Source organism: Perognathus longimembris, chromosome 10 (genome assembly GCF_023159225.1).
Source record: "Perognathus longimembris pacificus isolate PPM17 chromosome 10, ASM2315922v1, whole genome shotgun sequence".
NCBI classification, from domain to species: Eukaryota; Metazoa; Chordata; class Mammalia; order Rodentia; family Heteromyidae; genus Perognathus; species Perognathus longimembris.
This window is the reverse complement of record NC_063170.1, coordinates 32,637,694-32,649,541: the sequence shown is the minus strand read 5'-3', so window position 1 is coordinate 32,649,541 and position 11,848 is coordinate 32,637,694. Positions and strand designations below refer to the sequence as shown.

General features: G+C 41.1%; 1 protein-coding gene across 2 annotated transcripts; it reads left to right on the top strand.

The window, feature by feature from the left end:
• The first annotated feature begins 4,591 nt into the window (after window positions 1-4,591).
• LOC125358010 (olfactory receptor 10G2-like) lies at window positions 4,592-10,581 on the top strand. 2 transcript variants are annotated; one of them, XM_048354847.1, is made up of 2 exons: window positions 4,634-5,557; window positions 10,373-10,581. In XM_048354847.1, exons 1-2 carry the CDS (start codon window positions 4,634-4,636, stop codon window positions 10,496-10,498), a joined length of 1,050 nt encoding a protein of 349 aa, XP_048210804.1. In that variant the 3' UTR covers window positions 10,499-10,581. The 2 variants fall into 2 exon arrangements, with proteins under 2 accessions (XP_048210805.1, XP_048210804.1); XM_048354848.1 differs by lacking the exon at window positions 10,373-10,581 and having other exon boundaries at window positions 4,592-5,597.
• Window positions 10,582-11,848: the final 1,267 nt, after the last annotated feature.

Here is an 11,848-nt window from a genome sequence, read left to right as displayed (position 1 = left end):
CTGTCTGTTCAATCAGCCAGTGACCTAAATGGGTAGTGAATATGATGTAATTCTAGAGGCAGACAATAGTGAGATTCCTCATTCCACAATCTAAAATAATCCATTGCTCCTTGAAATAGAGGTAGTCACAAGCTAAATGTGTCCTATTCAAAACCTAGCTCAGCAGGTTCATGGCTTCAATTTTATTACTGCTGTTGCCTAGTGGCTCAAGCCTGACTTCCTTTCTACTCAGGAGGCTGGGAACTGAGGATCAAAGTTTGGAACTAGCCTGGGAAAACAAGTCCAAGAGACTTTCATCTCCAATTAACCAGCAAAAAGCCAGAAATGGAAATACGGCTCAAGTGGCTGAATGCCAGCCTTGAGTGAAAAAAGTAAGCGAGAACTGAAGGCCATGAGTTCAAGCACTAGTACTGGCACAAAAAGAAGATTAAATTTAGATTTAAAAACTTATTTAAAGCAGGAAATTTTAGAATATATATCAAATAAGCCAAGATATTAATATTTTAAGTTTTAACTTATGAATCTTAGTTTTCCTCACTCCAATTTACTTGGATTGAGATGCCACTGCTTCAAAAGATTAGTAGTCTATAATAAAATATCATATTTGGGGGGGGAGGGAAAGTGGGAAAAAACAAGGGAGGGAGTAACAATGTTCAACAAGAAATGGACTCATTACCTTACTTAGATAACTATGATCCCTGTGTACATCACCCTTACAATAAAAGAAAGAAAAAATAGGATATTTAAGCTGAATATGGTAGAGCCAGCCTGTAATCTCAGTACTCAACAGACTAGAAGATATTGAGTTTGAGGACAGATTGGGCTACATAGTGAGATGTCTCAAGAAACAATAAATAAATAGCAGATAGATAGATAGATAGATAGATAGATAGAATAGATAAATAAATCAAATTTATGTGCAACAGGAAACAGTTGGTTAGTTTTCCCCCTTTTGTTTTATTTTCTAGTCAAAACAAAAGAATGTACTCTTTTCTAAAATTTCTCCTTTTTGTGTGACTCAATCTTATAAAGGCACCCCTGCTCCCACAGCACTTCCACTTGTAGGAATTCCCCTCTACCCACTTCCCAATTTACCTCTACTGGAACCCAAATGGCTTCTCCACATCAGAACCAGCAACTTGTATTGTCTTTCCCAGGACAGGCGCCTTGGGCTCACTTACTCACTGTAATCAACCAGAATGTCCTACCAGGAAAGTGAGCAGAGAGAGGAAGCCTTCCACCAACAAAGCACTTGAGAAAACACACCAGGTGCTCCCTTACAGCAGAAGAGCCCCCAGATGGGTAGTGGAAAACAACATTCTTATTCTTCACATATCTGATGTTCATCACGTGTAAATATCCAAGCAATTGTCTTTTTACTATAATCCTAGTATGGTATGATTTGTTAAAAATTTTTTTTGATAATTTCTGATGGCTCCTATCTATAATCCTAGCTAATCACAAGACTGATATCTGAAGACCACGATTCAATTAATCACCAAAAGGCCAGATATAGAGGTGTGGCTCAGTAGTAGAGTATCAGCCTTAAGTAGAAAAAGCCAAGTGAGAGCACAAGGATCTGAGTTCAAGCCCTAGTACTGGTATAAAAGGAAAGAAACAAGAAAGAGAGAGAGGAAAGAAAGAAAGAAAGAAAGAAAGAAAGAAAGAAAGAAAGAAAGAAAGAAAGAAAGAAAGAAAGAAAGAAAGAAAGAAAGAAAGAAAGAAAGAAAGGAAGGAAGGAAGAAAGAGAGAGAGAGAGAAAGAAAGAAAGAGGAGGAGGGAGGGAGGCGGGAGGGAAGGAGAGAGGGAGGAAAAGAGAAGGCGGGAAGGAGGGAGGAAGGGAGGACATACATATACTCTCAAACTGTGTTCTTTTTTTCTAGCCATAGAAGTTACCACCATCCATACTAGAAAGAATACACGTGTGCTTCCATCTAGAAATACAGCAGCAGAAGTCTCTGTGGTCAAAAGCTGTAATTAATACTTCTATGGACCTGTAGGGAAAGATATATTCAGTTTTTAGTAAGTATTGGAGGTTGTTTACGTAGTCATTTTTGGCAGTACTGGGGCTTGTACTAGCTTCACACTTGCTAGGCCAGTTCTTCACTCTTTGAGCCACATCACCAGTCCTGTTCCCCAGGCTAGATTGTTTTTTATGTAGAGTCTCATTTTCCCTGTGCTTATGTAGAGTCTCATTTTCCTTTGTGCTTTAGTTGGGATGACAAGCACACACTATCACACTCAGATTTTTCAATTGAGATGAGATTTTTCAAACTTTATGTATGAGTTGGCTTCAAACTGCCATCCTCCCAATCTCCACCCCCTGAGTAGCTAGAGCTGCCTATGTAAGTCACTATGCCTCTTTCTCAATAATAATAATAATAATAATAATAATAATAATAATAATAATAGAATGCTTGAGATCATTGCTGATAAAGAAATTTTTCTAATGTCATCCTTGTAGTTATATCCATTAGTGCTCAGGTCTCTATAAAATTAATCTCACACTGGTTTAATTTTTGTTATTTCTTTTAGTTATTTGTGCTATTGTCAATATTTTGGGACATTATGCAGCTCAGGCTGGCTTCAAACTCTCCATTTTTCTGCCTCAGCCTCCTGAGTACTGGAATTACAACACTCAGCTTCTTTATATACATAAAGGATACAAAATAACAGACATGTAAAGTGAACAATTCTACGGATCTAATACACAAGCTGAGGATGATATTGTTTTGTATTCAATATTTTTATTAAATGAGATTTTAATTATTCTTAACACAAAATAATTCAAGTAACCAAAAACAATCAACATCTTACATTACTCAATAAATGCACACAGCATCCAGAGCTAATGGAAAACATCAATGGTACTTTGGGCTTTCTTAGCTCTAAACAGACTCACATGGCTTGCAATACTAGGCTAAGTCCTTGGTATACAGCCTAGACTCTGTGACCACAAATCATGAGAAATATGACCATGCAGAACTGATAGGAGACTGGCACTATCTGCTAATTGCTCAGTCAGCAAATATTTCATAATTAACTCACTGGTAGCAAGCACTGGAACAATTGCAGCTGAACAAAATAGAGATCTGAACAAGATGGCACATGCCTATAATCCAAGCACCCTGAAGGCTGAGGCAAAAGAATTTTGATCTCAATCTGGGTTACATAGTAAGATTCAACCCTCCATTAACACAAAATAACATTAGATTTAGTCTTTTATTTGAAGGTCTTAAAATCTCACAGAAGAAGTGACTAAGCAAGTAAGTATTAGACGATATTTAGCAGTTGTCTTATATAACCTTTGAACATTGCAATTTAAGGGAAGTTAGGTCTTCCCAAAGAAGCAACAAACAGAGTAAAATCTAAGGATTTGTTAAGATGAGTCAGGCTGGCCACCAGTGGCTCATGCCTGTTATCACAGCTATTCAGAAGGCAGAGATCTGAGGATCCATGTTTGAAGCCAGCCCGGGCAGGAAAGTCTGAGACTTTTTTTCTCCAATTAGCCACTAGAAAGCCAGAAGTGGAGCTATGGCTCAAGCGGAAAAGTACAAGCTAAGGGACAGTACCCAGGCTCTAAGTTGCAGCACGTGCAAGCACGCTCACGCGCGCGCGCACACACACACACAGATTATTAGAGGTGGAACAGGAAAGTGTGTATAGTGGTCTGAGGACACTAAAGGAAAGACAACTATTGGAATAAGGAAGAGCCAGATCTTAAGGTTTTTGTAAAGTAGTCATGGGAAGGGACATTTTAAAGATATTCTGTCAGAAACCAGAAACAGGGATAATTGTGGAGTCTACTCCAAACCACCAACATGCATTTCTATTAGGCTCAGACCTATCAGACACACTTACACTATTACTCAGACTCATCACTAGACTTCTTTTCCAATGCCTGTGTATTGGGTTTCCAATGAAAGTCATGTAAGAACACCTAGAAGTAATCAACTTCAGATGGTGGGTTTATCCAGCAAACTAAGGTGATTGTTGACAAATATTTTTTTCCAGTTCTGGGGCTTGAATTTAGGACCTGATCACTATCCCGGGCTTCTTTTTGCTCAAGGTTAGCACTCTACCACTTGGGCCAAAGCACCATTTCTGACTGTTTCTGTGTATATGGTGCTGAGGAATGGAACCCAAGGTTTCATGCATGCTAGGCAATCACTCTACCACTAAGCCACATTCCCAACCACATGACACATATTTTCTACTGAAAATGCATAAATCCTTCATGGTGGTGCAATCTTGCAGTCTCACCTACTTGGGAGATACAGATAGGACAATCAGAACCCTAGGTGAGACCAAGACAGTTAGGAAGACCCTAACTCAAAAACAAGCAAGTATTCTGTTTCGTATCTGTAATCCCAGATAGTTAACAGGCAGAAGCAGAAGAATTGTGGTTCAAAAGTGACCTGGGCAAAAACAGACCTTTTCTGGGGGAAAAAAAAACAAACCTAAACTAAAAAGCAAAGGTGAGTTCAATACCAACCAAAGAAGATTGTAGAGGTCCTCTGTTTACCTGCTAGGCTCTGATCATGGGATGAGAGCATTCTAGTAACCTCACCGTGTGTTCCAGTAACAACTTTTGTGTGGCTTCACCCTTCATCTGAGCAGATTACAGAAAGACATGAAAAGGAACAAAAACACATCGATGGACACTGTGGTGACAGATTTCATTCTCCTGGGCTTGTCTCATCCCCCAAATTTAAGAACTCTCCTATGCCTGGTCTTCTTCTCCATTTACATCCTGACTCAGCTGGGGAACCTGCTCATTCTGGTCACTGTGTGGGCTGACCCCAAGCTCCATGCCCGCCCCATGTACATTCTTCTGGGTGTGCTCTCTTTCCTGGACATGTGGCTCTCCTCAGTCATCGTTCCTCTAATTATTTTAAACTTTACTCCTGCCAGCAAGGCTATCCCATTTGGTGGCTGTGTGGCTCAATTATATTTCTTTCACTTCTTGGGTAGTACTCAGTGCTTTCTGTATACCCTGATGGCCTATGACAGGTACCTAGCCATATGCCAGCCCTTGCACTACCCTGTGCTCATGAATGGCAAGTTATGCACCATTCTAGTAGCTGGAGCTTGGGTGGCTGGCTCCATCCATGGGTCTATCCAGGCCACCCTCACCTTCCGCCTGCACTACTGTGGGCCCAATAAAGTGGATTATTTTTTCTGTGACATTCCTGCGGTATTGAGACTGGCCTGTGCTGACACAAAAGTCAATGAACTTGTGACCTTTGTAGACATTGGAGTAGTGGCTGCCAGCTGCTTCATGTTAATTTTGCTGTCCTATGCCAAAATTGTTCATGCCATCCTGAAGATACGCACTGCTGATGGGAGGCGCCGGGCCTTCTCCACCTGTGGCTCACACTTGACTGTGGTCACAGTCTACTATGTCCCCTGTATTTTCATCTACCTTCGGGCTGGCTCCAAGAGTCCCCTGGATGGGGCAGTGGCTGTGTTTTACACTGTTGTCACTCCACTACTGAACCCCCTCATCTACACACTGAGGAACCAAGAAGTAAAGTCTGCTCTGAAGAGGATAACAGCAGGACGAGGGCATGGGAAATGAGGACAGGCGTAAGCCACCTAGGTCACCATCACCACCACTATTTTGGACTCTTGCTCCATGTATTCAATATTTAATAAATAAGTACTGGTTTAAGGGTAATTGAACATAAACTTACTAGGAAGAAAGGCTTCGGTGCTTTGTTTAACCTCATTTGTGACACATCTGTGACCCATCCTTAGGGAAAACTTGCTTTCTACAAATTTATTGACTATGAGGTGTAAAAGGAGGGGACATTTGGGGAAAATAACTTTGTGTGTTTGTGTGTGTGTGTGTGTGTGTGTGTGTGTGTGTGTGTGTGTGTGCATTCCAGTACTGAGACCAAACATCTGTGTTTTATGTCACTCTCTGGACATCATCAATTTTTGAAATAATATTTCTTGGTTGTCGTTTCTACTGATGCTGTTGTTGTTGCTATTGTTTTGACAGTACTTAGGTTTGAACTCAGGAAATTCTCCTTACTAGGCAAGCATTCCACCACTTAAGTCACAACCTCTATCCTTCAAAAAAAAAATAACTTATTTAAGAAGAAAAATGTAACAGTGAAGTTACCCATTAGAGAAGACTTTCAAGGGAAATTCTGTGCCCACAATAATTTATTAAGTCTAGAATCGCAGCATTTTATGAGCTAATTGAGACGTGCATTATATAATGTTAGAAGTCAGAATAACAGGCATGTTATTTGTATAACACCTAAGTTTGGAAACCTTACTGTCATCAGCAGACATGAGAGGCCACTAATTCTTTGAGCAGTTCCACTCACAGATAGGTTAAATCCATAAAGACTACCTTCTGTCTGGAGGTATCAACATTAACATTAACATCACTGATTAACAAACACTTTTGTGGGATTTGGCAAGACATTATATGGAACAAACAGAGTGGTCAGGAGGGATTCAGCAAGCTTGAACGTATAGAAAAGTTCAATTCATGAACCTCGACTAAGTTGTGAACAACTTTAGAAACTTGGAGCTTGCGTCTATGTGTTGCTCTACAAGGTTTCTTGCCAGGTGCCTCCTCACACACAAGCTGCCAAATAGAAAATTAACAGTCTGTTCATATTTCAAGTGATGCCTCCTCCCTTCTTCAATTCCTATCTTTTCCTTTGCTCTTCCTTTCATCTATATTAAAATTTGTTTTATTTTGTTTTGAAGTTAGAATGGCCATTATCAAGAAAACTGTAAGAACAGATGCTGGGGCTGGGATTGTGGCTTAGTGGTAGAGTGGTTGTCTAGTATGCATAAAGCCAGGTGTTCAATTCCTCAGTACCACATAAACAGAAAAAGCTGCAAGTAGTACTGTGGCTGAAGTGGTAAAGGGCCTTGAGCAAAAGAAGTTCAGGGACAGTGCCTAGGCCCTGAGCTCAAGCCTCAGGACTGGCAATCAAGCAAGCAATCAATATGTAATAACAGATGCTGGTGTGGATATGGCCAAAAGGGAACATTACTACACTGTTTATGGGAGTTTAAACTTGTTCAACCACTCTGGAAAGCAGTACGGAGGTTCTGCAAAAGGTTAAACATAGAGCTCTCCTATAACCCAGCAATCCCACTTGTGAGCATTTTCCTACATGACCACAAACAAGGACACACTAATGCTACAATCACAACTATATTCACTGAAGCATTATGTACCATAGCCAAGAGATGGAATCAGCCCAGATGCCCCTCCATAGATGAATGGATTGAGAAAATATGATTTATATACACACAATGGAATTCTATGCTTCCATCTGAAAGAATAACAACACACCATTAATAAGGAAATGGAGAGACTTGGAAAAAATCATGTTAAGTGAAGTGAGCCACATCCAAAGACACATAAGGCTCCAAAGTTTCCTTCATTTGTAATAGTATATGGCTAGGATAGTCCTACAAGATGATCACAATGGCTCAATAGCCATGCTAGGTGAAATGAACTCCAAGATACAGAAACAAAGGGTTTATTGTTGTTGTTATCTTTAATGTACTATGTGAAATTATTTCTTTTTTCTTTTTCTAAATCTTCCCTATGGTTTAGCCTCTGTTGTCACTGTATTTGATTTTGGTACCCTGGGTATTGTATATATGTTTGTCTGAATTACAGAAGGGAAGGGGAGCATCAAAATGGTGAGACAAAGGGTAAAAGGTGAAACAATGCAACAGCAATACTTACAAGATGATATGTTGTAAACTAACTGTACAACTTGGTGGGGGTGGTGATTGGGGAGGCAGGAAGGTAGGAGAAAAATGAGGGAGGAAGTAACAAGTTTGACAAGAAATTTACTACTTTATCTATGTAACTGTAACCCCTCTGTCACCTTGACAATAAAAATGTTTTTAAAGATGCAGAAAAAGCCTTTAAAACTCCAACATCTGTTTATGTGACAGATTTTTTTTTTTTGTCTTTTCTTTTTTGGTACTGGGGATCGAACCCAGGACGTTGCACTTGCTAGGCAAGCACTTTGCCACTGAGTTACATCCCAGCCCGTCCAACATCTGTTTATGACAATAGTTCTGGAACTGCTAGGAATAAAAGAAAAATACATCAACATAATAAAAGATATATTTGACAAACATAGAACATCATAGAAAAACTAAAAACATTTCCTCTAAAACTAGGAACAAGACAAGGATGCCAATATCTCCACTCATTTTCAATTTATTATTGGATTTCCTAGTCAGAGCCACAGGGCAGGAGAAAGACATGAAATATTTGCAGATGGAATGATTCTATATCTAAAGGAGAGACCACAGCTAAGCTTCTGGTCAATAACATTGGCAAAGTTTCAAAGTAAATCCACAAAAGTCAGTAGGCTTTTCTCTCACATGTGGGAGCTAGATGTAAAGTATGCCAACCTATATGGGACTAGGCATTCACACACAGACAGACTAAGAAGATATCCTTAGGGGAAGAATCTCAAAGTGTAACTTCTTTGAACATTTAAAATACTATTTATTGAAACAAATTCCTGGAAATGGAAACATGGAGGAGGGAGTGTTATTGTTTGTGATGGTGTTTGTTTTCACTTTGGGTTTTGTTTTGTTTTGTATGTCATGAGGCTTGAACTCTGGACCTGGGCACTGTCCCCAAACTTTTTTGTTCAAGGCTAATGCTCTACTACTTTGAGCCACATCTCCACTTCTGCTTTTTAGGTGATTAATTGGAGGTAAGAGTCTCGTGGTCTTTCCTTCCCATTCTGGCTTCAAACTGCAATCCTCAGATCTCAGCCTCCTGATTAGCTAGAATTACAGGTGTAAGCCACCAGCACCTGGCACTTTTGGATATTTTCTTGTTTTATTTTGTTTTGTAGGAAGAGCAAAGGGGGAATGTGCAGAAAGGAAGGAAGAAAGAGTGAACAAATGCAATCACATTGTTAAGTATACACTATGTGGTAAACTATGCAACTTGTAGGCAAGGATAAGAGGGGAAAATTGAAGGAAAGCAAAAGAAATAGTGATGTTGTCCAAAAGAAGTAATGAATGTGTTACTTCTTTTGGACAATGTTAATGAAAACAATAAAATTATGTTAATATTAAGCACATTAATAATAACAATAAAATTGTATGGTTATTATACAATACATTAATAATAAAATTATATTTTTAAAAATTAGTAGCTTTTCTATATAACAATAATGTTTAGAAAAAGAAATCAAGCAAACAATTCTATTTGCAATAGCCTCAAGAAAAAAAATTAGGAAAGAACCTAACCAAGGAAGTGAAGAACCTGTATAGCAAAAACTTTAAAAATTTGAAGAAAGCCTGGCATTGGTGGCCCAAACTTGTAATCTAAGCTACTCAGGATGCTAAGATTTGAGAATTACAGTTCAAAGACAGGCTGGGCATGAAAATTCATGACTCTATTGCCAACTAACTACCAAAAAGCCAGAAATGGTGCTATGGCTCAAATGGGTACAGCATACTCTCAGGGACAGCAACCAAGCCCTGAGTTCCAGCCCCATGCCTGGGGAGAAAAACTGAAGAAATTAAAGAAGGCACCAGGAAATGGAAAGACCTCCAATGCTCATGGATGAGTAGAATTAAGATAACAAAATGGGGGGCTGGGAATATGGCCTAGTGGCAAGAGTGCTTGCCTCCTACACATGAAGCTCTCAGTTCGTTCCCCAGCACCACATATATGGAAAATGGCCAGAAGGGGTGCAGAGTGCTAGCCTTGAGCGGGAAGAAGCCAGGGACAGTGCTCAGGCCCTGAGTCCAAGGCCCAGGACTGGCCAAAAAAAATGATAACAAAATGGCCCAACTTCCAAAGTCAATCTTCAAATTCAATGTAATACTCATCAAAATCCCAATGTTGCTCATCACTAAGATAGAGAACAGAATCCAAAAATTCATATAGAACCACAGAATACCTGGAATAGACAAAGGAATTTTAAGGAGAAAAGAAAAAGCAGTGCTGGAAATTTTACAATTCCAGACTTAAAACTTTACTACAGAGCTATAATAACAAAGCAACTTGGTACTGTTTTTTTTAAGGCTCAAATACCAATAAAATAGACTAGAAGGCTCATGAGGAAAAAACCCATACACTTACAGTCATCTGATACTTGACAAGGAGCAAAAAAAATTGTGTCGAAGAAAAGGCTCCTCAATGATTGGTGCTGAGAAAACAGACATACATAGGTAAAAGACTAAAATTACACCAATGTCAGCTCAAAATGGATCAAAGACCTTAACACCAGACATGAGACTTTTGAAAGTGCTACAAGAAGTAGTAAGATAAACATAAGAACTTATCAGACTAAGCAGAAACTTTCTAAAGAGAGTCCCAGGGAGAGTTCTGGGAAGATGGCAGAGGAGCAGCAGAACCCTATCTAAGCTCCCTCCGAGAACCCAGTTTTACTACTCCAGAGAAAATTTTATGCCTAGAAAGACAACTCAAGTAAGTTATAACAATATAGAAATTCTGGCCAGAAAGTAAAATTCAAGGCAGCAGGGCTGAGAACTTAGATCTGAACTCTGAGTGGCTCCTGCCTCCACGCCAGTGCCACTGCAGCGCCCGGCACTCCATGCAACTACAGCATACAACAGTGACCAGGAAGAAATCCTCCAGATGGCGGTGGACAGACAAAGATCGCAGGCTGAACACGAACAGGCCGAAATCACAGAGAAAGCATGAGTACTCCACAAAAGACATTCTCACTCATGCCCACAGAGCAGCAACTGGAAGGTAGCCCCTCCCTCACTACCAGAGAGAAACACCATCTTTAACTCTGACATAGACTGGGCCAGAACAGACCAGAAATAAAGCAGGCCAGAGGAAAGCGAGGACAAAAGGGCCATCTTTGAAAAGGACAAGAGCAACTGACCAGTGAAAGCCAGCTCCACCCAGGAGAAGTTCCCCTGCCCAGGCGGGAGGTTCTTTCCCTGGGGCAGTGGCTCACAGAGTCAGGTAAAATGAGCCAGGGTGGGGCTGGGAATATGGCCTAGTGGCAAGAGTGCTTGCCTCCTACACGTGAAGCTCTCGGTTCGATTCCCCAGCACCACATATATGGAAAACGGCCAAAAGGGGCACTGTGGTTCAGGTGGCAGAGTGCTAGCCTTGAGCGGGAAGAAGCCAGGGTGCTCAGGCCCTGAGTCCAAGGAACAGGACTGGCCAAAAAAAAAAAAAAAAAAAAAAAAAAAAGAGCCAGGTTGCCCTGCCATATCCCGCCCCACCCTGCCATGCCCTACTCCGCTGGCACTTCGACTCCTCAGCAGCCGGAATTTCCAAAATCAAATGGAAAGCAGCGGCAAGCAGCTACTGTTGGCTCAGAACAAACAGATGGGAGAGGGAACGGTTCCTGGGACTGATCATCGTCGCCATTACAGAGGACACCCAACTCCAACCAGCAAACCGAGGTGAACCACACAACCAGCTCCACCCAGAAGAAAGTCTCCCCACCCAAGAGGGAGGTCTTCCCCAGGGCAAGAGGTTTTCAGCCAGGTAAACAAACCGAGAGACATCCACCCTGCTGATGCCACAGCACAGCCATTAAAAGCAGGCATTAAAAGCAGCAGCCCCACAGCAGACAGGAGAGGCAGCGCAGACTCTACAGTAGAAAAGTCCCACCATGAGTGCTGAGACCAGACAGCAAGAGCTCCACAGGACCCAGACAGCTCGCAGACTGGACAGAACACGGGGCAGACACAGACAGACTGAAAGGGCCAGGACTAGAGAGCAGCAAAGGAGTTGCATACCGCAGACACAGAGAGCAGAGGCCAGCGGCCGCCACTACACCCTGCCCCGGAGAGATCCCACAGCATTGAGAGACATATGCAGACTCCAGGA